The sequence below is a fragment of the Agelaius phoeniceus genome, chromosome 5 (assembly GCF_051311805.1).
Source record: "Agelaius phoeniceus isolate bAgePho1 chromosome 5, bAgePho1.hap1, whole genome shotgun sequence".
In the NCBI taxonomy this organism is placed as follows: Eukaryota; Metazoa; Chordata; class Aves; order Passeriformes; family Icteridae; genus Agelaius; species Agelaius phoeniceus.
In genome coordinates, this window is record NC_135269.1 from 61,452,217 (window position 1) to 61,479,799 (window position 27,583).

Genomic DNA, 27,583 nt, shown 5'->3' on the forward strand with positions numbered 1-27,583 from the left:
TTACAGCTCATCAGTCCAAGATTATACTTGCCTATTTAGATTCATGGAATGGCCTGGGTTGGAAGAGACCTGAAAATTCATCATTTTCCACCCCCCCAGCCACAGTCAGGGACATCTTCCACTAGAGCAGGTTGCAACTTGGAGCACTTGCTAGTGAAGGCCAAGGCAAAAGCCTCAATCTTCTCCATGTCCCTGGTAACCAGATCTCCTGTTTCTCTCCACAGAGGGCCCACATTTTTCCTAGCATTCTTTCTGTCATCAACAAACCTGTAGAAGCTTCTTTGTGTTGCCCTTGAGGTCCCTGCCCACGTTTAACTCTATCAGTGCTTTAACATTCCTAACCTGGTCCCTGTATTAAGTTAATAAAGGAGGAGTTAAATGATGATTACACCCTACCTTGAAACCACCTGATTTCCTTTTTGGCACTGAATACACATGATGCATTATTCTCCCTGGCACAAAGGCAGGTTTTGCCAAATGGACAGAGGCTGTATGGCTATTTTAGGGAAAACTTCAGATGCTGAAACTTCATTGACTTGAAAACATCTGACTTCAAGTGCTGAAACTTGAGGAGTGTTGGAGCTGGCATTTGTCAGAGCATGGAGGAAGAAAATGTGTGTTCAGATAGAGCTTCCTTCCACATGTGGTACTCAAGCAGTTGCCTGACCTAGTGGGGATTTACCTTCAGTGCCTTGTTTGGTGAGACAAAACTCTGATTTCTGAATCTGAAAACTCTGAATTCTGAATGTGCAAAGGAGACCTCCAGCAGGAGCTGTGGCTGAACAAAGCAGGCTTGCATTTTGCCTGCCTGTAGGCTCCCATTCCTGCTTTGCCTTCCCACAGACTCCCATACATTTATTTAGTGAATTTGGTCAGGAAACTCATCCAGCTAAAAGTAAGAGTGCGAGTCTATAAGGAGATGAACCTATCTAATGGCAGGGGAGCAACAAGATGAAATCCCTCTGTCTTGGGAAGGGTTCTCTGATTCTTAAATTGTTTAATTAGAAATTATGGCCTTAAAATTTCTCTTCCTGTGTGATCTGATTGATATTTTAGCCACCCAGACAAATGCAGGGGCAACAAGGAAAGCATGCTATGGGAAGTGGAAACGATCAGGGACATAAGGGCAATGCTAGTCTAAAATCCTAGTTGCAACATCAGTAAAGTTGGCTAGATTTTCAGAGGTCTTCAGGGAATTATACTGAATAATGAGCTTGTCAGAGTGGTTTTCTTTTCCCAGTTACATCTTGAGGCTGTTTTGTTTTGTGCAACTACATTATTATTAAAAAAAAATAAAATATTTCAGAGTTAAATCCTTAACACTTGGAGAGTAGCTGGGTGTTGTTAGCAGTAGTGTAGCCATGGACCCAGGAAAGGGATTGCTCTTGGCCAGCTCACCTCAGACAGCACCTAGGCTGCTGTGTCTAGCTTTGGTTATTCCTCTACTCTCATTTAGTTTAACCTACAGACCTGGTTTCCAGCTGTTCTTCTGTATATAGTTTATGTTTAATTGCATGATGAAAAGAGATGTTTTGTGGTTTTCGTAGATATCTTAAAATTTGTAAACCATTACTCAGGGCAATAAGTATGGCTGACAGCTCTTAAGAAGAATTAATCTGTAAAGAATAATTCAGAACAAACATTAGTATGTAGCTGATAAATGTTTAATTAGATATTATTGGACTCTAAAAGGGATGGTATCTCTAAAGTAAGCCTTAGTGAAATTATTGTTCAGTGAAATGGCTGTAAATACAGTGCTGTTGCAGTTATTGAAAGAATTTAAGTGGGTCATTAGTTGACAATTCAAATAGTTAATAATAAATAACTCTTATTAAAGTTTGAATTGCTTGCTTAATTTTACTTCAAATAGCTGATTTCAGCTCTCCCTCTGGCACCAGACAAGAAGAAGGGAGGGGTATTGGGATATTTTAAAATCAGAAGTAACAATTCAGCAGTTATAAATTCAAGGCTCTTTGCCTTAGGATGCAGAACCTTAATCCCTTCACTGTCCTTCTCCATTTGACTAAAAGTTACTAAACTCTTTGCTGTTAACAGACAGTGTGCAACTGTCCTATAGTGATTTCTATCTGTGGTTTATCAGATAAGTTTGTCTTAGTTTAGCTTGTCCAGTCCACATATCCACCATAAACAAAATTGAAAAAAATCTACCGCCCTTGAAAATGAAAAATATCCAGAAAAAACCCCATCCCAAGACTAGAAATCTGCTCCAACAGAGATAATTATACTGCTGAGCTACTGGAGTATTATCTTTACTGCATCGGGGATCAGTTCATGTAAGAAATAAACAGTTCAAAATAACTTTTAATAATCCTGTTCTAAGTTTTGAGAAATGAGACATATTGTAAAAATTAATATTGTCCATATAGAAATTATTTATATATGGATATCTTAATACTAAAATTGATACAGAAAATCATACAGTTATTTTAATTATGTTGGACTGTAGAAGTTAATAAAGCATATCAGCTAATATTTTAGCACAAAATATTTTAATAAGGTGTCAGGCACTCCAAGGAAACAACTTTGTTATTTATTTACCGGACTCTAGATCTTACATATTCTGGATTTGTAATACTATTGTGATGTGGCTTGTAAAAGTGTTCAGAGGTTTTAAAGAGCAAAGTTTAGCACACAAGTTTCATTATTGATAGACATTAAAGTTTTAAGATCCAAGAAGAAATACTATGTATTCTTAGGATTATAATCTTTGCTAGTCTGCATGCTCATAAATTATAAATGCCTCTTGAAATATTGATCAATTCCATTAGAATCAGAAGGGCCTTGTGAGTATTGGGCTACAGGTTGATAGCATCACTACATTAGCTTCAAGTGAATATCAGTGTCATTCACAAAGCTCAAATTCAATCTTGATGCACACGTGGCTCGCTATGAGAAAGGCACCAGGAAGAAGCACTGAGCAATGCTAAAGCCCTTTCCACTGTGCTTTGAACTAAATATTGCTGTGTTTTCACTGGCTGAACTCTTTACTTAAGCTAATTGCTATTGCTGTTATACAGCCAAGCTGTACAGGTGCCAAATTTCACATGTATGAAGGAATTTGATCAAATGCTTCCTGACGTATTTGACTGGGAAAGAGTAAGTGCAGTTATTTTTAGATAATTGCAAGAGATGCACATATCTTTTAAACCCAGAAAATGTTATGAGGAGTCTGCACTTAATAAGGGTCTCAAATTTATTTAATCTTTCAGTCAAGAGCTGGCTTTATTGAGTTTACCAAATGTGTAATTGTAATTTCCCATGCCAAGTCACGTTCAAGTTAGATTTTTTTTAAAAAAATGATTACTTCTGAGGAATTTTTTTTTCAAGAAAACCTATTTGAAAGTTTATTATACCCTGTTAATGTAGGATGTTAAACACCTGCTTCTCTGTTGTGAAAGAGTGGCTGCAGTTTTCAGTTGCATTTAATTCCTTATATTCTGAAAATTTTTATAGTTGCTTGAAGAATGGTTGCTCATTCTGCAAATGCATAAATGAACAGAATCCCTTTTATCTTCCTTACTTAGTATTTATTGAGGTGTGGAATCTTCAGAATTTTAGAGTCCAGTTGGATAGACTGGATAAAATCTTGGCATTGAGGAGACCTGGGGTGCATGATTTAAAAATGACATCTGTGTATAAAATGAAATCTACTACTTTATCTAACTCAGATAGGTTATACCACAGTTTGTAATATCTTCAGCATATTACTGACAAGTTACCTATAACAAGGTTGTGTTGATGCTTGGTGACAGAAGTTACATTTCAAAATGAGACAATAGTCTTGTTACCTGACTTTTTGTTATTTTATTTTCTGCCAAGTCATAACAAACAAAAAAATGCTATAGAATACAAGCTTGGATTAGCTATTTCATAAATTAAATTAGAATAAATTTCTGTGTGTAATCAATGTGAAATTGGGATATTATGTTTTATAGTTTGCTCTAGGAGAAGTTTATTCCTCACTGTAGGGTAGACTGATGGATTGAAAGTATCAGTGATGAGCTGTTACACAAAGAGTCTTGTGTTAAGTCTTGAAGAGATTTCAGAAGCTTTTTTTACAGTTGTGTACTTAAAAAAGGATCCTTTTTTTGACTCCTGCGTTTTGTACTTTAAATTTTCTCGGAAGGATGGTGCAGAATTTGCAGCTGTGAGGGATCAGGCTGCAGGCCCAGTGGGTGGGCAGTAAATGGGTCCTGGAGTGGGTCAGGGCATTCCTGTTGGCAGAGCAGCTCCAGCCAAGGCCAGGGACAGCTGCTCATTGAGGGAGACCTTCCTTTGAGCAAGTGTTCTGTAGATTTAAATTATTCAGGTTCCAACCTGATCTTATCTCTGGAAGGTTATTCCTTCTTTTTACTTGCCTTTAGAGCTTAATTTCTTTGGTGCTAGACTAGGTGCTAGGCTTCTTTTCCGTGTCCTGCAGGTATGTACAGTTGTGAGGAAATACATGAATAGCCAAGAGCCTGTATTTGTTTTAGATTTACATTAGATTTAACATAAAACAGAGTTCAAATGCAAATACTTGTAAATCCAAACTCTTTGAAGCTGGAATTCACTGGTGCACTCAATAATTTAAAACTAGGAAGGTTTGCTAGTATTAACTTACCTTCTTCAATGCATTCACAAATTATGTTGATTTTAATTCATACATGTGTCCAACATCTGTGGTAATCATTGTATGTTATAATTTAGTTCACTGTAAATGAAAATATACCTTTCAATGAATTCTGCAGGACACATTTCACAAACTCTAAATCTGCTTTCCTGACATGAGGGAGAGAAAAAAAATAATGCCTGTGTTTTTTGCTTGCCTTGTTTGAGTAACACTAGTTCTTCCTATTTTTGTTTAATGTGGGAAATGAAGTGTGCCAGTATCCAGTATTCTACTTTATAATGCCTTTGTTTTCATGTATTTTCATCTGATACATTTGGAAGAGAAGTTTAGAGGGATGCTTATGCAGAGGGTGAGAAGGGAGGTTGAGTATCAGGTTGGAATTTGATGTGCTGAGTGGCACACACACCTGCTTAAACTTTATTAAAACACAAAGAGGTGACATGAAGTAGATTAAAAAAGAAACCCCAAACAGCAACAAAAACCATGTGAGAAATGGTAATGGTACTTGCTGTCTGTAATTCTCTCTTCCACTCCTCTCAGTTCCCACCAGCATGCCTTGCTGAACACTCCTGTGCTCAGCTCTCAATAACTAAAGGTGATCAGAGCTGGTTGGGCAGATCCCCTTCTCCAATAAAACAGTTATAAAGGACCTTGTCCCTTAAAGTAGCTCTGGATCTCTTAATTTTACCTCCTGATGGAATAATTGCTTTATAGGGCAGTGTAAAAAGAGAAATGAAGACAGCAATATCTGTGCTTCTTGTCTTTTTGTGGAGATGGAAGATGCTGCCTAAAGAGGGAAAAGAAATATTTGTAGGAAAATATAAATATGATTAAGATTTTAAATCAGCCGACTTCCTTATGTTAGATATCTTCTGGGGTCTGTTTCCTAGAATTCCTTTAACAAATGATCTGGTATTTGTCTAAAAGAACAACACTGTTTTAATGACTTTCAACTCTATACTAGTTTCAGCTATGAATGGAATTATGAGTGGAGTTTACTTTGCAGCTTTATTGGCACAAAGGCTTCCTTCCTCATTTGGTTGCTGCTTAACAGAGAGGGACACAGACTTATCCCCCCTTCTGTCCTTGTAGAAAAAAATTTTTTTGGAAGTGGGGAAGGCAGGACACAATGTTATGCAGCACACAAATTTTACTCGGGGCTCTTAGCAAATTTACTGAAAACCAGAAAGGCCTGAAATTTCATTTGAAATGTATTTAGAGGAAAAAGCCAGAACAATTAGCTGTAAATGCCTGGGTGGAGTGGTTATTCAATATATTGACTTTTTAATTGCTGGCTGTTATCCAGGTGGAGTTAGCTGTTAAACTTCCTTTGCTTTAATTACTTTAATTGTAGTAAGTGCTTAATTCTGCCCACTACTGTGCCTGACTCCCTAGTTATTTTCCACGGTTTCTTTTTTTTTTCCAAATGTGAGGTGTAAAGTATTTATTATTATCAAAAAGCCAGTGGATTGCTTCTTTTGCAAAGTTTTAAAGTAGCAAACTATAGAAACTGTTTAGCTCTTTTGAATGGGAAATATTATTTAAATTTGGGAAAGAGTAATTCAGTTTGTTGGTCTCATTTTCAATCTTAGATATGCTTTGGGATTTACTCCTCTAAATTAGATTTTTAAAAAATGTTTATTTATTTCCACTAACTGGTCAGGTTCAGAGGCACAGAAGATACCTTTAGATTTCTTTGTTTGTGTAGATGTGTGTTGGTTTCCCTGAGTATTTTTTGTGTTTATGTTGGATCCTTGGTTAAAAGATTCTTTTAAATTAAGAATGATTTTTTCTTTCTTTCTTTTATAACATCTAAATTAATGCTGAAGGCTGAAATACTAAAAGAAAAATGAGAACAATGTTTTCTGGTACAAGGTGTGTGCATTTGTGCTAGGGTCTCTTATGTCTGCTGCAGTTGTGAACTGGAAGGAGTAGTCCCACTCTTGCAGTAAGATTGAATTTGTGCAGGTTTGCACAGGTGATGGGAGTTGTTCCTCTCTCCTCTCTGTCAGGTGTCTGACCAAGCTGCTTGTCACCTCTGCAGGCTGGAAAAGGAACTTTGAGTCCCAGCAATGGCATCTGTCTGTCTCTCATGGCCTAAAAGTGATCCCACACTTAACTGCTCAGAGTGTGTGATGTGAATCAATCCCCAGATACACAAGATTTATGTGTCTAGGTAGAACAGCTGGGGTGGCAAGGCTTTAAAGTCACCATAGTAAAAGAGATTATTACTGATTATGACCTAGAAATACTGTTTGTGTAGAGTTCAAAGCAATCTGATGATCTTTGATAACTTCTTACCAGACTTGGATATGTTGTCTCGTATATTGACTTGTTCCTGTCACCATCTTAAATCCTGAAGTTTCAGATTGCCCTTCCTGTAAATATCTGACAGTCAATGGGGAAAAGTGCTGTTTCTTGATATTCATTGGGTTCCCCCTGGGCTATAAGCTGGTTGATTACCAGCCTGACCATATATCTGGTTGCTGTGCACTGTCAAGAGATAAAGCTAAGACCATCTGCTTTAGAAGTGGGTGGAGTGGAAGAGGAATTATAGATGGTTTAAAAAAAACAAATGGAGGGTATGGGTTCAACTAGATGTGCATATTTCTTTTGAAGTTATCTGAAAGACCATGTCAGTGTAGCTGCCATAGTTCTGCTCTCTCTCCTATGGAGGCTGCAGTTCTGGCCTGGGGTGGGAGGGAGTGTGATCTTCCCAGTGACTGGGCTTGCACAAGTCCTGGGCTGAGGCTGGGGCTGTGTGAGGCTCAGCTCTCCCTACTGTCACAGTTCCATTACAGATTAGCTTGATCCTGTCCAGCTGAGATGGAATAGAGAAGATAAAAATTTCTTTGTAAGCTCCCCAAGGAAATAACTTGCTGGCTTCATGCTTCTCTTGTTGAAGGTTGATTTGATTTTGTTTGATCAATATCTTTAAAATACTAATGTAGGTTTTTTTTTTTCTTTTTAGATTGGAGCATATGATCAACAAATATGGGAAAAATCAGTAGAGCAAAGAGAAATAAAGGTAATAATGCAGCTTTTTTCTTTTTGTGGTTGTGTATGCTGAAGTAATCTACATTGTATGTGGTGGTATTTAATACTGGTAAAGTAAGACTAGACTTTTGGAGTGTAACCAAATGTAACCAGTGTACTATGCTCTATTTATTTTACATAATTAATAACTCTGCACCATTTAGTGTGATGCATCATTCTGTATCTCAGTACTTTTTTTTCTTTTCACTTATCTTAAGACAGGGCTTACTTGTGTTAATACCTCTGTCTTTCACTTTTCTTTGTGATGAATTCTAATGTCAGTTATCTGAGCTCTCTTTGCTTTCAGTTAGTTACCTTATACCTGCAGTTTACTTTCCCTCCTTTATGATGCTGTCATTGTTTTGTACAGTTTATTAGACTGGTAAGTACCTCAGGCTTTGTTTCTCTGAATAAGCAGTTTAACAGTGTTCTGTGCATTTTGGTTTAACTAACAGTACCATCAGTGTCTGCCACGTTGCTAAATCGCTTTGGAGATAAAGGAATCACTCCTATAGGTACCAGTTCTGTGGGTTGTATATGAAATACCCATGGTGTTAATTTAGTCAACATTTTCTTGCAATTAACTTTGTTTTTTCCCCTCCAACACTGCATGGGAGTATTGTGCTATTTCTGCATGAGTTTCAAGGTGTTGCTATTACTTAACATCAGTAAAATGTACATTGCTTCAGTTTCCTTGGGGATGGGTTTTTTTCACTCTGCAGGACTTAAACAAAACTGTATGTGGGGGCTTGCTTGCCTTCTGTGGGAACTGTTCCAGACCTGAGCTACAGAGTTTTTGTACAGAAATACACACATGGAGTTGCACCCCATGGTATTTCAGCAGCACAGCTGAGCCTGGGGCTGCCTGAAGGGTCCTTGCCATGGCCATGAGATGCCATCACAGCTACGAGAGGAGTTCATTGATTAACTGCTGTGTAATAGCACGTTACTCAAATAGTTACTGCAAATACTGCAAAAAATTCTGACTGCAAACAGCATCTTATTTGGTTCAGGAGTCCCATAACTAACAAATTACTGGTGGTGCCTGAGTTTGGGTTGACTGAATGAAGTGCAATTCGGGTAACACCAAGGCACGTGACTAAGTTCAGGGATTGCACAGTAGTGCTTTAATCTCAAAGCTCCTATGGTGCTTTGACATTATAAATTTAGAAATAATTATGTAATAATTTATAAATTAACATCACTAAAAATCTGAAAAATTCATATATTGTAGTAGAAAATATGTTTCTCTTACTACAAATTTATAGTTTAGTTATAACTGCAATAGGATCTATTAAGATTAATTTTAAAATTTGGGTAAAAGAGTTTTTACAATAATAACAGTTATTTTTAAGTATTTTTACTTAAACCTTCTTTTGCTAATGCTTACCTGAAAAGTGTTTGGTGCTGAATAGAAATTTTATGAACTAAATGGATGGATCTGAGCATTATGAAACACTGAATATTTTTTTTAAATCACCCTAGTCTGAAACTGCTGTTTTCCATGTATGTTAGAGATTTGTGATGCATTAAGTGTAGAAATTGCATCTGAATAAATGGAATGCTTCTACTATATCTGGCAAACAGTTCAGGAGCCAACTCAGTGAAGTCCATGGATGCTGAAAGTACTGTTTGTCCAATGGAATTTTTAAAGAATGATTCACCATTTCTTTTCCTCTGAAGGTCACATCAAGTTGTACTCTTGACTTAGATTTTTCAGAGTTCATTCTTAAACATGAAAACATAATTTGAGCCACAGTGGTAAATTTTTCCTAAGATTGAGCATGTGCTTCTAGGAGATTTTCTTCCAAGAGGCACATCTTTATTTAGACTTTCAAGAGAGATCTTGTGGTCCATAAGCACTAATACATTTGAAAATGACTATACCATTCAGCATTTTATTTTTAAATTCAGTTTTCTTTATGAAATGGAATGGCTCACTTATGCAAAACTCACAAGAATCTGTAGCTGATTCTAGAATTATGGTAATTTCCAATTCTAATTATGGGCTTCTTTCTTTTCCACATAAAATTACTGCAGTTTTAGGACTGCAGTTGTCTAAAAATCTTGCATTATAAGGTCTTTGTAGTGCTTGCATTTAAAATACAACTGGTTGTGTCTATTTTTCATCCTTGGTGCACATTTTGTCCTATTCATGTTTCAGTTGTATATTAATTTTTTAATTGTGCAAGTAAACTCATTTTTCTAATAGACACAATGTGTAATGACTACATATCTAGCTTTTTTCAGTTTGATTTTTTAATCTTATCTTTATTTCTGCATGAAAAAGATAGCCAGTTTAATTTAGATGTGAGAAATATTTTGAGCTGCATTCACTTGAACATTTTGCTTGATATTATTTTTACAAAGATTAGCACTAGCAGATTTCACTAATTTGTTGCTCATTGACAATAATTTCATTTATATGCTTTCAGTTATACCTAATGTTTATGTTTTAGTAGTGTTTTTACATATGGATGAGCCTTGGCAATGGTAGAAATGTATAGTTCACCAATTTAAATGCTTTTTGAATGAGAGCAGTTAAATGGTTTTCATAATAATTTCATTTGTATCCTAAGTATTTTTAAAAATATTTATATTACTCTGAATGAATTGTATGCTGTGATTTCCTTACTGTCTAATGTGACCAAGAATCTAAGCTAAGGGGAGCAGAATAAACTCACAGCTGTCTCTGAGACTTGAGAGTACAGCATCACATTTTAGCATTAAAAGCAAACTTGAAAGCTTTGCCAGCGAGTTTGGTTCTTCTGTGATGGAAGATGCTGCTTCTAAAAGAAAAGATAAGCTTGCTTTTCTTCCTGCTGCATTCCTGTTGTGTGGGATTTTTCCCTTCCTTTTAATTGGCTAATCTATATTCAGTACTGAGGAAAAATTCAATACTTTCCTAGAATTTGGATTTTTGAGAGCTGGCTGATTACTGCCTCCTGCATTGCAATGTGATTTGCTATCTGGGTTTGGAATTAAGGAGTTGCAATGTAAGAATTTTCTGAAGTTGAGTTAGACATCTAAGAAGAAAAGATATTCAAGAATGTAATTAGTTTCAAAAATTCTGAAAAGCTACTAGAAATATATTACTAATTCTTGCAAGTGTGTGCATACATTGTCTGCATAATGCAAAGCCATGAGTGCTCAGTGCCTGTTTGAAAAATAGCCTGGTGGGTCAGTAATTGGTTGGGTTTTATATAGATTATAAAGTGTGTAAAAGGCATCCATTGTGCATTGTTATTTGGAATGCTTAATTTATAGTACTTTATGAAATTGACACCTTTGTCTGAATTTTCAGTAGCAGTATGGGTTTAATACAATTACTGACCACATAGATAATTTTGTCTTTTGTAATGTCTGTCATCTGCATGAAAGTATTTTGATAGTATTTATCTATTGCAGGGTTTGAGAAACAAACCAAAGAAAACAGGACATGTGAAACCAGACCTCATAGATGTTGATCTTGTAAGAGGTAGGTTCTGAGCTAGAAAAAGCTGAATTTCTCAGTATTAAAATAACAGCCATCCTATGTCTTATAACAAAAGTGGATTAGTAGGTTTAAAATAACACCAAATGAAACATAACACAGCCAACACTACATAACTCTTCCCTAAAGCAGATGGATAGAAAACATTGTTAAATAATGATATTAAGATTAAATTGCAATGTTAAGAATTTAATTTAAATTTTGTTGTATAAGTCTGGATTTTGGAAAAAAAAAGGAAAGAAACTTGTGCATTGTCTTATATCATTTTAGAGTTACTAGTTTACTAGTTTTACTCCTGCTGCCAGGCAAGACTTCTTTTAAGTCTTCTGACATCTGGAGGGAATGTTACGTTGAATTTTCTGGAGGGTAAAAATGTATAGGCCTTGATTGCTTCTTGCCTGTTTTAAATAACAGCATGGCAACAGAAGGTCAGATGATATGAGACTTTCCTAAAAGTCTTTATTTAGTCTTTAATTATTCTTATCTGTATGTAATTTCCCTTATGCCTTGTGAAGGCTAGGGAAAACAATATTTAGTGTTTTTATCCATGAGCCCAGCAGCCAGCACAGGAAGCCAGGTAGTGCAGGTTGGGCACCCTCACACCCAGCCTTGGCCTCCAGAGGCCTGTTCACCCCCATTGTCCCTGGAGCTTCACCCTCTCTGTCCCTGGAGCCTCACCCCCATTGTCCCTGGAGCCTCACCCCCATTGTCCCTGGAGCTTCTCCCCCATTGTCCCTGGAGCTTCTCCCCCTCAGTCCCTGGAGCTTCTCCCCCTCAGTCCCTGGAGCTTCTCCCCCTCAGTCCCTGGAGCTTCTCCCCCTCAGTCCCTGGAGCTTCTCCCCCTCAGTCCCTGGAGCTTCTCCCCCTCAGTCCCTGGAGCTTCTCCCCCTCAGTCCCTGGAGCTTCTCCCCCTCAGGCCCTGGAGCTTCTCCCCCTCAGGCCCTGGAGCTTCTCCCCCTCAGTCCCTGGAGCTTCTCCCCCTCAGTCCCTGGAGCTTCTCCCCCTCAGTCCCTGGAGCTTCTCCCCCTCAGGCCCTGGAGCCTTGCCCCCTCTGTCCCTGGAGCCTCGCCCCCGGTGGGAGCTGTGGCCTTGCCCTGGCTGTGCCCCCCTCACTGGGGCTGTTGGCACCATGTCCACGCCATGGCCACACAGTTCCCCCCAGCTCTGGCATTGGCAGCCGGTCCTGGTGCTCAGCCCCGTGTCTCAGCCCCATGTTGGTGTCCTTGGGCACAGAGCAGACGGCCCCTGGCCCAGGAGAGCCCAGGCAGTTCAGGGAGAAGTGAGTCCAGGCTGTGCTGAGCAGCTCCTGTGGCATGGGCAGACAAGCAGCGCTCTGAGCAGTGGCTGTTTGTGTGACCAGTCCTTTTTATCCCCTTACCCTTCAATTTCACAGCACTTGTTCCTCCCTAAATTGCCCAAACCCTTTCTTTCCCCCACCCCTGGATTCTCCCCTAAATGCCCTGCAAGTGCTGTGCCATCTGAGCTCCTTTTCCCTGGCATCCCACAGTGAGTCCCACCCCTCAGGCAGGGTCCCTTTTCCCCTGGAAGGTGACTTGGAGAGCTGCTTCCAGCAGTGCGTGGCGAGGGATCACACCTGGTCCTGGTGTCCATTCCATGGTTTGGGTTCCCACCTGCTTTTCTGCCTCTCTCCTGCTCTGGCCTCATGGAGATGGGCCTGAGCTGGGCTGATGGTTCCAGTGATGGCTCTGTGAGGAGAACCCTGGCAGGACTCTGAAAAGTTTTATTTGGGCTCCTTCCTCCGAATTTCTCTTTGATCTGCTCTGTGGTTGTGCAGATCGCTGTTCTCACATCACCTAACAGTTTAATTTTTTAAAAATGGGAATGTGAGAGAAAGAAACAAAATCAAATAACACTTGAACCTGCAAGAAACTAAGAAACAGTGTTGGACCTTTTCAGTGCAGTGATGTACATGAATAGCATTTAAATGACTGCATCGATGTCTAAGTTGGCATTAAAGTAGTTTCAGAGCTGGCAGTGTTTTACCTGTGCAGCACAGAGCTCACCAGTGCCAGTGCTGCTTGTAAATGAGATGGGGATGGTGTAGCAGCATGCAGTTGTTACTCTTTCAGTCAATAACTTTGCATAATTTAAGTCACATCTCCACTAAGTAAATTTTACCCAGTTTTCTGGCTGGGAAGAAAAAGAAATGGAGCGGTATGGGAGAGAAAGGACATTTGAACAAGAGAGATAAGAAATGGTATAGAAGGAGTCACAAAGATAAATTGTTCTTTGGGTGGCTTTCCTGCTCCTGGGGCTAGTCCTCAGCTGGACAGATTCACTTAAGTGCTTCCCAGTCTCATTCAGTTTTCCTCAATGACCTGGCTGGTGCAATTTACAGATGTTGGTATTTTAGATCCCTTTTTTGTGTTGGGAAGGGACTCTGCTGTGTATGCACAGCCTGTGGAGTTTTCATGAGACTTGTTGCTTTGTATAAAGTTTCTGATACCTCTGTGAAACAGAACAATTTTTAATAATTCATTTTAGAGTAATTTTGACATGGCAATGTTTTGTTATTCAAACATTCTGAAATTACAGGTATTTGTAGAAGTTCCTGATAATGGCAGTCAAGAGGGCATCAACAATTTATGACATATTTGGATTAAGAGGATCGATATTTATTTAAAGGAGCAGTTATTAAATACAATTATTTGAATAAATCTTGCACTTCCGCCATTTCAATGTCTTAACAACTCTGCTATTGAACAACTGAGATTTCTATTAGCCATAATGATGAAATAAATTCAAATTTCTTTTCTTTTTTTTAAAGGATCTGCTTTTGCTAAAGCAAAACCTGAAAGTCCTTGGACATCTTTGACGCGCAAAGGAATCGTGAGAGTTGTTTTCTTTCCATTCTTCTACAGGTGGTGGCTCCAAGTGACATCAAGGGTCATTTTTTTCTGGCTGCTTGTTCTTTACCTTCTCCAAGGTAGAGTTGGATTACAGCATCAGCTTCAACTGAATGCCTTATTGTAACCATATGGAAGCTGCAGTGGGCTGCTTGGTTCACTTAATGCTGCTAAGGTCTATTCCAGTATTTTCAGAAAATATTGGAATGACACAGTCCCAAACATATCTCTTGGTTAACATTTCTTTTACATATATAAAGGTTGCATAATGAAGGATTTAACACTCTCCTCACAGTCTTTCTTCAGCATTTGGCACATGTTAGTTTGTCACATCTGAATATAATTCAGGTTTTCAGGACAGCTGTTAACAAACAGAAGTCAGTTCACAGTTTTTGGGATATTCAGTATTGAGTTCTAGCAATCTGTCTTTGTGAGTCTCTTAATTGTATGTGATCCATAAGAGGAAAATTAGAAAGGGAAGAATGTCATGTAGTGAGTCAGTGTCTATCAGGATGAAAGTCAACAAAAAAATAAGTATTTCAGAAGTTTGTACAACAGATATGGAACAGAAGGTTAATGAAAGTTGGGAGCAATATAAGTACCCTGAGAAGCTAAATGACTAATGAAGTTTCCACTGAAATCCAATTAACATGCAATATTACTTTTTCAAATTCACCATCTGTCGTCTCAGTTGTGAATCATTGTATCATTTGGAAATTTTAATTGGATCAATATAAGGAGTTTAAAAAAAAAAGGCAGTACCTCTTGTGTGGTGATGTTATTAGCAGGTATAAAATTAATCTCACCATGCCAGTGCCTCAAGACCTGCAGTACTGACAAATACTCATGTGGCCTTCTATGAAAAGCTTTTCTTATCCCCATTTCTGGGATAGATTCCTTATTTGTCTGTGTGATGGTAAGAGATCCTATAGTGTTAATAATTTTAATCTTTTTTTATAGTAATATAGGTAGTAAAATACATTAGTTGTGGCTGGTTTGTTACCGTGTTCATGGGTGTCTTATTCTGAGAAACACCATTGCAGTAATTTTTTAATGTTCCTATTTGTAAATTTATTTAAAAAAAATATACTCACGCCTAATTTGTGGCACCTCTGTAAGACCCTACAAGTAGAAGAATAGTGAGACAATGCAGATTTTGAATGCAAGCAAGTTTTTAGGACATTAATTACAGAGCTTTCTTAGAACTAGCCTTTTTCCTCTCAGATTTCTTAGGGTCTCTGGTTTACTAAGCTGTGGATGGAAAGCATCATTTCCCTAATCCATATGGTCTGTTATGTGACAAAGTATTTCACAACTATATATGTGAGTTAACAAATAGCAGGAAATAATGAATAGTATTCCATATTACACTGTAATCCAATTATTTCAAATACTTGATACTAAAACTGTGCAGAATTAGCTGCAGATTTTTTGATAGTTTTTGAAATAAATTAAAAGACTTAGAATAAACATGTAAGTGAAATTAAATGGACATATTTACTTCTTGGGAACTATTCAAAACAGCCCCCCCAAGCAGTTAAATAGAAGTTTTGCTTCTATTTTACTCAGAAAGTGTGCTTAGTTACTAATTTTGTACAGGATTGGTAAGGCAGCACCAAAATGTCAAGAATCCATGATGGAAGATTAAAAATAAACCACCTCGAATTCCAGTGGCCAGATTTCTGCTCTGAATCTGGATTTTGTATTGAAGTTTGGACTTCTTGTCATGACAGATTCTCACTGACACTGTTGTAAAATGGTCTGACTATATTTCATTTGTATCTGTTCATAATTAATTAATTTATCTGAAGTATTTTCTAATTTATGAATTGCATTACTTGGAATTACAGCTTTAAAATTGATTAGCTTCGCCATTGATTAGCTTGCATACCTGCTAGCATTTATGCAAATCTTACAGAAAAAAGCTTTTCCTTGGCTATAGATTTAAACTCCAGGGTTTATTTGCTTTGGTTTCCATTAGTGTAAAGTGATTAGCACAATGTGTGATAAAAGAACTACAGAGAAGTGTTTTATGCTCAAGGTCATGGAACAGGCCAGTGACTTAAGATAGAAGTAAAACCTCTTTCTTCTACTTCCTTAGCTATCTAGTATATGGTAATACCTCATTTTTAACTTAAAATGTTTTTATATTCTAAGGGGAAAATGAAGTGCAAACTTAATGTTTATTGTGTATTTCTTAAGTATAAAGCAAGAAACTTTAATATTGATGTAATGGTTGTTTGTTGGGGTGGTGAGATATATAAATATATATGTATGCATTTTTAAATTTGGTATTAAAAATATTTCCAAACTTTAAATGCTTTAAAAATAAATGTTTGCTGGCCTTTGAAGTGTAAGGTGGCTTTCTCCAAGGCAGCTTTTTGTTCAATGTGATATTATTGCATTTGTGTCTGTTTTACAAAATAAGGCACTGTATTTTAGAAAAGCAGAGGTCAAAATACTGGAAATACATAAAGAAATAATTTAAAGTGCTGTAAGAAATCCTGTTCCAACTAATTCTGCCTAGCTGTTGATAGGAGCAATTCTTGGATAACCTGCTCTAGAATGTATTGTCATGCTGTGCAGAGATAAATTCTTGAATTTCCCTCCTAATCTTACTTTAAAAAGATCAGATTGGTAACATTTTTCTAAATCTGTGTGAAACGTTGTGGTAGGAATTTGCAATCTGCAGATTCTTGTATTCTGGAAGGTGATTTCTTTGAGACAGTTCTGCTTTACTTAATGTTTTTAAGTAGCAGTAACGAATTTTAAAATTATTTGTGTAGGCCTACTCCAGCAAAATGTTTCACATGGGGTTATGTGTTTATCCAGATTGTATGATAGGAGCCAAAATCAGCTCCTTCTTTACATTTTATACCTCATGGGGCTAATTGTGTGTGTGAGTAACTCAGATTAGCTCATTTACAAAGAGATCACATCATCTTTTGCTATCTGTACCTATTTTATTGATTTTAATAAGTTGGATTTCTCATTGATGCATGTGGACTTTGAGAAGCCTTATACAGCAAAAATGTAGTTCTTTATTACTTATAGTAATAAATAATGCTCCCATGCAAAACTTCTGGGCTTTAATTTAGGAAAAAGACAGAGAAGAAATTAGAAATAGTTTTTCCACAATCAAAAGTGATTCCATTGTTTTGTATGTTCCTCATGTTTCTAATACTGGTTACCTTGCTGAAGATTAGTGAAAAACACATCAAACCTCTTTTAAGTGGAGAACATAACATCCAGGTATCTGCTGTGTTAGGTGTTGCTTCGTGGGATTTATTTTAGATGTTTGAATGTGGCACAGAGCTTTGTACGTGGCTGCATTTTGTTCAGTCAATTTCACTTGAGAACTGGTGACAGCTGTTGAACGTGTATTTTTTGTGCTAGAAAAAGGTCTAAATTATGGGACTTGCACTTCTCAGTAGTACACAAACAAAACCGAATTCTCATGCGATGTGCGGACATTAGGCACAGAGAATTATTTCCCAGATCTGTTTCTGAATTGTTTCTTGGAGTTTCTGTGGGCATTTTTTTTTTGTTTTTGTTTTGTTTTGTTTTGTTTTTTTTCTTGATAGCTCCTCTCAGCTGAGTTATGTGTCACAGCTCTTCAAGCCAGAGCAAGGACAGAGTAAGCAGAGAGGAGAGGGGTTGCCTTTCCCTCCTGCTTCATGCCTGCTGGATGTGTTCAGGTTCACCTGGAGCCTGTAAAGATGTTGCTGAGTGTTTGGGCTCTGGGTGCAGGAGCCTGATTGTTGGCTGTATATGAAAAGTGGTTTTAGGGTTACAAAACTAACAGTTAGCCATGGAATTGGAAGCTGGCCCTTTGTCCAGCCACGGCTGCTAGTTGGAGCCTTGGTCACTTCAGCTGGGCACCCCCATAGTTTACATGGTTTGTCTTTTGATCTTTCCTCACTGCTAAAAAAGATGCACAGAAGTTTATATATATATAGAGAACCCTTTATAGGGTTGTACTTATGCATGGCTGCCTTTCCATATGGGCAGTTTTGTCCCTTGGCTCTGTGGGTGGGACACAGTTTAAAATGCATTCTGCTGTGTAAGGAGTTTCTAGTCTCAAGTCTCATCAAACTCACTGGGTTTGCTTTGTCATAACACATGATACAGAATTAAATTTATTTGGGCTGCTTTAAGGATGATATTTACTTTTTGCTTTTGTCTCCATGAAACATCCTACTGATGTTTCACCATAGTTGAAATGGTTTCATGACAGATACAGCTTTCCAAATGTTCTTTCCATCTTATTTCATTCAGCCATTTTTTGAGCAATACCTATGATATCACAAGTATGAAAGAAAAGATGGGTACTAAGACAGTCAGCTGTTTAGACCCTAATTGCTGCAGGTTTTCAGGAAAATAATTTTGTTCTCTCAGAATTACATGAGTTGGCTTAAAATGCAGGTAAAGGTCTGCATCTGACTGGTTTTTTTTTTTTTTTTTTTTTTTTACAAAAGCCATATGAGTTGGCCATTTCAGACATTAAACTCAACTTCATTTCCCTTCTTTTCCAGTTGCTGCTGTAGTGCTATTCTATACAGCCCAAAGCCCACATAATATACCTCTGACTGAAGTCATTGGGCCAATATGGCTCATGTTGCTGCTTGGGACTGTGCACTGTCAGATTGTCTCAACACGAACTCCTAAGCCACCTCCCAGCACAGGGGGTAAAAGAAGAAGGTATAGTCTGTGTTAAAGTACTTTAGTTCAAGACTTATAGTCTGTGTTTAGTAAACTACTGTAGAGAATGTGCATGAAAAACAATGTAGGGGTTCACAGTCTGTGCTTTGCTAGAGATGAGAAATTGGTGCTCTGTTTTTATTTGACACTTCAAAATTGTGCTTAATTGGTGCTCTTTAACTTTTATGCATTGATTAATTTAGGCATCGTTTTATTTGAATTTTAATGCGTTAAATCTGACATTTTGTCTCAAAACAGTTATCTGAATAGTGGTGGAGTGACAGTGTTTATATTACTGCAAATTTAGTTTTATGAATCTGGCTAATAATCTGTGAAAAGTATATGCTGAAAGAGATGCTCTTGGAAATGTAGAATTTAAGTCTTCCAAGCACTCCACTGACTGTGATTTGCTACAGTGAATTGTCCCATTAAAATGGGAAACACTGCAGCAGTGACTTGTGTAGGTCTAAGCTTCTGATGATGAAATGAAATGTGTTTTGTGTTTAAGTATATAATAATGAATGTATGATGCTGTTTTATTAAATAGAGTTTATTAAATTGATATGACAAAGCTTTAGCAAAATACTTTGAAATCTTGCTTGTTTTTGCATGCTTAAACTGCTGAACACATTATAGAACTAGCAGATTGCACTTACAAAACTACCTTCCCATTTTAATCTCTTCTGATGAAGGAAATTAAGGAAAGCAGCACATTTGGAAGTACATAGGGAAGGAGATGGCTCTAGTACCACAGATAACACACAGGAGGGAACAGTGCAGAGCTACGGTACAAGCACCTCTTGCAGTATTGGCGCTGTCTTCAGAGATATCTGGCATGCTGCTTTCTTTTTATCAGGGTTTGTATTTATTCAAGGCTACATAAGTGTTAGAGATGCACTATCCCTTTTCTAATTAAGTAAATATTGATGTAATGATTAAACTTCTGTTGATCTAGTTTTTTGCTCTTAATAGCAAACTCATCTGAGTATTTGAAAATGGACTAATGTGTTGTTTCTTGACTTTTGCAAATGCTGATGCAATGATTTTGAAAAAAATATTGAATTGTCATAGAATAATTTGGGTTGGAAAGGACCTTAAAGATCATCTAGTTCTCCCCCCTTGGCATAGGCAGGGGCAACTTCCAGTAGAGCAGGTTGCTCAGAGCCCCATCCAGTGTGGCCTTGAGCAGCACTCCAGGGGTGGGGGCAGCCACAGCTTCTCTGGGCAGCCTGTTCTACTGTCACCACTCCCTCACTTAACAATTTCTTTCTAATACTGAAAGCTAAACTTACCTTTTTTCCATTTGAAACCATTGCCCCTTGTCCTATCACTACATGCTCTTGTCAAAAGTCCCTCTCCAGCTCTGGAAGGTGCTCAGAGGTCTCCCTGGAGCCTCTTCTCCAGGCTGAACAACCCCAGTTCTCTCAACTGTCTTCACAGGAGAGGTGCTCCAGCCCTCTGATCATCTTCCTGTCCCTCCTTTGGACTTGTTCCCACAGTGCTATATCCTTCTCATGTTGGGGGCCCCAGAGCTTAGTGCAGTGCTCCAGGTGGGATCTCGTGAGAGCAGAGTACAGAATTAACTTTTAGTTAAATTATATTTTGTTGTTTTACTACAACATGTAGGTTATCGGGAAAAAAACAACTTCGTTTCTCAGTTTTAATCCAAAGAGAAAAATTCAACTGTTTAATTTTTACTTTATCACCTTACCTCCTTGTTACTCCAAGAGAATGCTTATTCAACTCTGTCACTGTCATCAAATGGCACTCTTTTTCTTCAGGTTTCAAATAAACACTGATTGGGCTATTATTTTTTTTTTTTTAAAAACCCATTCTAGAGCTGTATGTGCAGGACATGCTATGCATGCAGCATTTTGAGTGCTATGTATCAGCATGTATTAATTAGTGAAAATATACTCAATAAATAGTATTAAATTGAGAAAAGGGATAATGCAAGTTATGACATTGATGTTTTGTTGTGCATGCTGCATTGTAAATACAGCAACACTAACATGTCTGTCATACCTGTGATCTGTGCTCTTAACCACTGGTAAAACTCATGTTACCTTCTGGGAGTGTCTACTTGAAACTTTGGACAAGGTTTGAAAATGTTTAAAAGTGTTGTAAGAGGAGAGTTCATTTGACTTTTTCCTGTGTGGGTTAAGCTGTCTTTGATAAACTGTGGGTCATAGTGATAGGCACCATGGTCTGTGGGCATTACTCTCTGGTATGCTTCAAGTGTAATCTTGTAAACTTCTTGATGTTTTGTTTTCCCTTCATTGAAGTATTGAAAATACTGTTCTGCAGTAAGAACAGTGTTGGAAGATTTTTTTCCCTTGCCTTTCCTGCTGTGTGGCTCAGAGTATTTTCAGTTGAGAAGGGTTATGTGGAACTTATCCTAAAGACTTGTTTAAACCATTTAATGAGAGGTACTGTGTGTATATATATAGATGTTAAGCCTCCACGATGACTACTTAGTATATACAGTATCTTCAAAGGAAGAAGAACACAGAGTGACTGAGAGTGCTGTAAACAGCCCTTAGTCCTTTGTTACCCCTTCATTGCAGAAGCACAGTTGTTTGTATGTCTGGAGCCATACAAACTTGTCTAGATGAAAAATAACCTTCTTTTTACCCAGGGGAACATACAGTTCAGTTTCTTAATGCAATTTTTTTCATGGTAATACAAACAGTTTTGTCAGCACAATGGGAGTGGGGCTGGGAATGAGGAAGCAAGAGCACAGTGTGGAGTAATTGACTGCTTGGTGAGGCTCCTTAAAGAAAATCTTAAGAAATGTCAGTGCAAGGAACCTTCACAGCTACACTTGTCCTGTTTCTTAAGACAAACTTGGAAGCTCTTTAGATAAGCACATTAGAATGTCTTATATAGAATGTCTGATTAGTATTTATTTTCAGCAGTTTTTCACTTACACAAATTTTTGACATACTGTTTTCTGGAATTTTAAGTATAGGTCATAAATTCATGATTTCAAATTAACCTCAGAAATTACGTTCTCTGTGTTAGGGCAGGACCCTGTGTACCTGCACCATTTGCCTGTGCTCAGATCATTGGTAAACTGGAACTGTGTATTCAATAAATATCCTTTCTATTGGCAGAACTCAGTCTGACTTAAAAATTAGAATTCTAAACTTTAATCCAGCACAGGGGCAATTTAGAAAATACTATTGATAAGTCTTACTTGAAAAGAGGGCAGTATCCAAGCAGGTGATCTGTTCAGAATGCAGTACTGATTTGGGAATTTGCCCTGCATGTCTCCTTACTCCAGTGGAAATCTTGTAACCTCTAAAATGTTGTAATCTTTAGAAGTTTTGCAGTGGGAACAGAGGGGAGAGTTTTTCTGATCAACCTCAATGAAAATACATTGAGAGAGTACCTGAGAGTGCAAATCCACACTTTTCCAGAAATTTTATTGAACTTTCTTTGGTATTTTCCCTTGATAATGCACAAATAAGACTGAAAGTCATTCTTGATTTAGCTTTTGCATATATTCAAGTCTTTTAAAGCATCCTGGTTTGTTTTACTCTAAATTTAAGGCATTCCTGGTTTGTTTTACTCTAAATACTTTTAGTTATAGCCTTAAATTGTAAAAGTTAATTAAGGATATATGTATATATAGTAATTCTAGAGAACCATACATTTTTGCCAGCTAAGGATATATTGTTTGTGTTTGTTACTGTGGGATTTTTGTTTTGTTTTTCTTTGAAACGTGCACAAAAGCCTGACTTTAAGCCCAATATACACTTTTCTGGCTTGAGGCTTACAGTTAAATTTATACAAAAAAATAACTTTGGTTTCTCTGTTAGAAGGAAATAAAGAGTTCAGTCAAGCTCCCTGAGACTTAGAATGAGCCTTAGTTGATACCAGACCAATAGCTTTGGTCTTATGATTTTAGCACTCAGACATTGCTTGAGTAGTGAAATCCCATCTGAAAAAGTTGTGCATACATGCAAGTGTTCCTTTTTTCCCTTACCTGTTCCTTTTCAACTGTTTGAGGCTACTTCTAGCTTTAAAGTTTTGTGTAAAATGCATCAAAACTTCTCAAATCAAATTTGGAAGAGCTGTCTCATTAATCTGCTCATACAGTTTAGTAACTTGTGGAGGAAATGTTTCTGATTGGATGTGTGTGTGTGATGAGAACTTAAAATTTTCTTTCAAACAATGCAGAAGTAAATGCAGAAGTGCTGGAGGAATATTTAATGAATTACAGATTAGTTTATCTGGATTCCTCCTTATTGCAGATAATTTAATGTTAGTGCTTCATCCTCATTACTCACAACTGACCTTGCTTATTATTTTGCAATGAGTTGCCACTGAAAGGCAGTCCCTTTGCTTTAAACAATATAAATGTTAACTCTTTTTCTTAGTTCGAGTGACAAATTAAAGATGAGAAAGGAGGATTAAACACCTTAGTAACATTGTCTCTTCTCTTGATCATTTTGTCTGCATCCCTTTATTCCATTTTTTCTGCATACCGTTATTTTGTGAGCTGAATCGGTCCTTTTTGGATTTTTTTTTCCTATTTTATCCAGCTGTCCCTTGCCATTTTTTGCTTTCAGGACTCCCCTTTATGTGTGGGATACCTTATCTTGGAAGGAATGTGAGGCGACTCTCCAAATTCTCCCAATTTGTTTGATGTACATATTAAAGAGGAATTTAATCTTCTGCTGTGTAATCCAAGCCCTCACAGAATGCCTCAGTCCTTAAAGAGAAAGGCAGTGCATATTCCCTCACAGGAGCACCAGATCAATTGAACAGATTCTTGATAGTTCAGTGTTCTTGATAGCCCAGTGCTCTACTTGAAATAAAAATAAAAATTTTCAGAAGCATTATTTATAACACTTGTCTTCTTTCCTCTCTTTTCCCGCCTAGTGTTCTGAAAATCTAAAAAACAAAATTTAATTTACTTTGACAATACAGAAGCTTAAGACTAAAAGTCCCTGTCAGTAAGGTAGCAAGTTGCTATTCCTCTTCATTCCTTCATCCATTGCACTTTATAGTTTGGGAGTATAATAGTCCAAATGTTTGCTTTGAGAGAGCCTTCTTCTTGCATGAGGTAGTCTTGCTGGTACATTTATTGTCTAGGAAAGGGCTTTGATTTTAGAGGATGTTATGGGAGACTATTCAGTGAGAGATTTGTCCTTTAAAATCCTTGAGATTTTATCCTTTAAAATACAGCTTAGTTGGTATGTTTGTAAGAGATAGGGAAAAATGTTGCCTGGGGTGTTGCTGGATAATGCAGAAAAGAGTAGATCCCCTTCTGTTTAGTAGGGTTGTCAGTAAGCAGAGTATATTCAAAACAGCACCAAATATCAGTGTACAGAGTACTAAACAGCATGTTTGTTTGCAGCTTCAGGAAATTGCATGCTTGCTTTGAATTAATAATTATTAAAGCAACTTCTAGCATCCCTCTTTTATTTGTTAAGACTGAATAGAGGGATTTCTCTTTCACTTTTGATGCTTTTGATTCTTCTATTAGCAAAGCTGCTGTGAAGTTTTATTTTTAAAATAGGTTTCTTTTTCTCTTCTTTCAGTAGCTAATCATATAAATTTCTTTCACACCCTGACAGTTTATTTTATAACAATTTTAGGAGAGGATAATGAGTATTATTTAGAAGATTAAATAGTTACAAATATGGCATCAAAATCAAATTGTTAATATTGTTATTTTGTGGATATCTTAGTAAAGCTAAAACATTGGTCGATAGGAATAAGAAGGATTTAGACTGGGGAAATAATTCAGAGAAATAATTAATTTAATACATGTATTTGTTTTAAACATAGATCTAAGAAAGCAAAAAGCTCAATAGATAAATCCACTGAAACTGATAATGGCTACGTGTCCCTTGATGGGAAGAAGCCAGGCAGAGGCAGTGAAGAAGGCGCGCAGGGCCACGAGCGTCGCTGCGAGGTCATCAGGCCAGAAGAGACAGGGTGGAGCCCTGCCACAGTCAGAGATGCCCTGAGCAACCACAGTCACCACAAAGTAAGTGTGTTTGTTGCTGTTTGTGATGCCTTTGATGCATTTTTATCTGCTTTATTCTTAAAATTATTTGAAAAATTAAATTAGGCTTAGGGTCCTGGAGCCAAAAATTGTAGTGAGTTGCCTTACTTCATCAGATTCCTGGCCTTTCCTTCTTCTTGTAGGAGGAACCTTAATGGTGTTCAAAAATTTTTTTGTGTTCTTTATTTCAATGCACAAATTTGTGTGCTGTCCTTTATCTGTGGGTATTTCCTGACCAGGTAAACCTTCTGTGCCTTCTCTGACAGTCTGGGCATCTAAGATCTGTCTCTGTGATTAAATGGAACAGATTTTGGATTACTGACAATTTGTAATTTTAAGGTCATTCTGAGCATTTCTTTGCCTATGAATCATCTTCTTTTTACTTTTGTTTTTTTGTTTGTTTTTTGTTTGTGTTTTGTTTGTGTTTTGTTTTGTTTTTTGTTTTTAATTGATCTGTGTGAAAGATGAGGAAAGCAGGATTTCCCTCCAAGTGAAATAGGCAGGACTCTCTATACTGAGGAATAGAAAGGAGAGGGAATAATAGAATTATTATAGAATCATAGGAAGTGATCATGGAAGAAAGCAGAACTTTTAATTTTTTCTGGGTCTTATTATCTGCTAGATATCCTGTATTCAAAGTAACACACATTAGAGACCTCAGTATCCAACATACATCCTCTAAGCCTTCATCCTTGTAAGAGATGGTAAATGTTAACTTTGTACTGAATATGTTGATAATTCAGTCTTATACTGTTAATTTTGACTGATTGGTTGGTTTGGATCTTTTGGTTAGGTTTGTTCTCTTTTCAGAAGCAGATACATTTTCTCTAAGCCTATCTTGACATGTTCAGTTTACAAAAAATCATATTTAAAATAAGAGCATCATAATCTTTCTTGAGGCTAATGTGAACTAGGCTTTCCATCGAAAAAATATTTTTTGTTGCTACAATTTCTATTCCATAATTCCTGCTCTGCCAATTTGGAGTCTTGGAAATGCATTAATAACTGGTTTAACTGAGCATAGATACTGAAGTTGCAGGAAGAAATTGGATTTCACTAGTTGAGAACAAGACTTAATAAATGTGACTCTATGTCTTACTAATACTGTATTTCTTGCCCTAGGATACTGCCAGGACTGTGACAAATTTATCAGATGAAGTTTCTAGCGAGGAGGGGCCTGACACGGGCTATTCCTTACGCCGCAATGCGGAGCGCACCTCTAGCGACTGCACCCTTCGCAGCAGGAAATCTCACCATTACAAGAAACACTACCCTCTGGAGGTGGGCTCATTTCTATTGCTTCTTGCCTGTCAGTTCTGAAAACAACTTGACTTCTTATTGACTAGGGTATATAGAGCAAGCAGCTTGCATGTGCTTGGTTGCTGGCTGGAGTTAAACTATGACATTTCCACAATTTTTTTTTTTCCCATCTTGAATTTTAGGAGTCTGTAAACTGGAAGTCATGCTAGTGAGGAACATCATTTTTTTTCTTTGCCTTTGTTAATGACAGTGTTTTGAAATGAAAAGATTGTAATACAGTTTTTTTGAGCTTCATCCTCTTTTTCGATTTGTTGTAAGGAGAATTAAAATATGTTTGGTAGATTTTTGCATCGGGTTATGGTAACTCTGTTGCTGTCTTGTGACACCAGTTATCTCCTCTGGAAATTTGCTTTGTTACAGAAACAGTAGTAATTGGGAATATGCAAATTTTCAGCATGGTTCTGCTCCTGTTTCTCTCCATTTAGTATTTTGGATTCACTCGCTTTCTTGTGGAGAAGTCTGATTGACTCTGAATTTTCATTTCCTTGTCTTTGTTGAAACAATAATATTAAATCTTGTAATGAAATCTTACAAAATTGTCAATGTATAAAAAATACCAAAATTTTAAGAGACTTGATGACATTACAGCTTATAATAGGGGATTTCACAGATTTCATATGAGCAGAATTCTTAATTGTAAGGACTCAGACATTGAAAGAGAATGGAATATCTTATTGTGGTTTTGTTTATTTATTCATTATTTTTAAAAATTATGCTGTTTTGCTAATGGTATGCAACTTCACAGATATGGAACACTTTAAAGGCTGTATTGCTATTTTTTCTCAAAAGTTAAGCAAAGAAAGCAAAAAGTAAAATCAGCACTGACAAAAGTCCACTGACAGATGGGCTTGATTGGCAGAGCTTCATAAGTAAACTCTCTACTTGTTACAGCAAAAGTGTATTGGAAAAGTTCAGGTACTGCTTGCTCTGATCACAACTGCAAGGCCTTGAAGTTGATGCTTTGCATAAAAAACATTATTAAATAAGCTATTCTTTCACTCATTTCTTGTAGACTTTGGTTAGAAAGATCCAGAATGTTGATTGATGTCAGCATTTAGTGCCTTCTGCCATGTGTGGTTTGTGATAATGGCACTGGTTTTTTCATGTTATAGGAGATGTCCCTTCACTGTGTGCTTGTGCAGCCATAGTGCTTCACAGGAAGAAGAAGAAAGACACCATTACAGTTGATTTCTTTTATTTTTAAACTTAGATATATTTTTCTTTAGTGTAGAGAGCTTCAAAGCTAGGGAAGACTTAGTAGATAGCTTCAGAAGCTAAAGACAGAGTGTAATCCATGTTTAGCTGTGGCAGTACTGTTTCACACTGACTCCATGTTCACTGATCTGACTGATGCAATCAAAGAGGAAGCTTTTCTTTCTTGCTCCCAACTCGCCTCCCCCACACCATGACAAAGAAAATGAAACAATAGTTTTCAAATCAGTGAAAGCTTTCTTTGTATTAAAAAAATTAATAAGTGAAGTCAGTGGATATGCAGGACAGAAATTGAGAGT

The 27,583-nt window shown here is 37.2% G+C and overlaps 1 protein-coding gene across 1 annotated transcript in view; it reads left to right on the forward strand.

Annotated features, from left to right (window-relative positions):
* PHTF2 (putative homeodomain transcription factor 2) overlaps positions 1-27,583 on the forward strand; it is a 63,581-nt gene that overhangs the window by 18,259 nt on the left and 17,739 nt on the right. Inside the window, exons 3-9 of the mRNA XM_077179130.1 lie at positions 7,605-7,661; positions 11,078-11,147; positions 13,951-14,109; positions 18,565-18,730; positions 19,423-19,587; positions 24,533-24,734; positions 25,875-26,033. Of these exons, the coding sequence (XP_077035245.1) occupies positions 7,605-7,661; positions 11,078-11,147; positions 13,951-14,109; positions 18,565-18,730; positions 19,423-19,587; positions 24,533-24,734; positions 25,875-26,033 (978 nt within the window). The remainder of the gene's footprint in view (positions 1-7,604; positions 7,662-11,077; positions 11,148-13,950; positions 14,110-18,564; positions 18,731-19,422; positions 19,588-24,532; positions 24,735-25,874; positions 26,034-27,583) is intronic.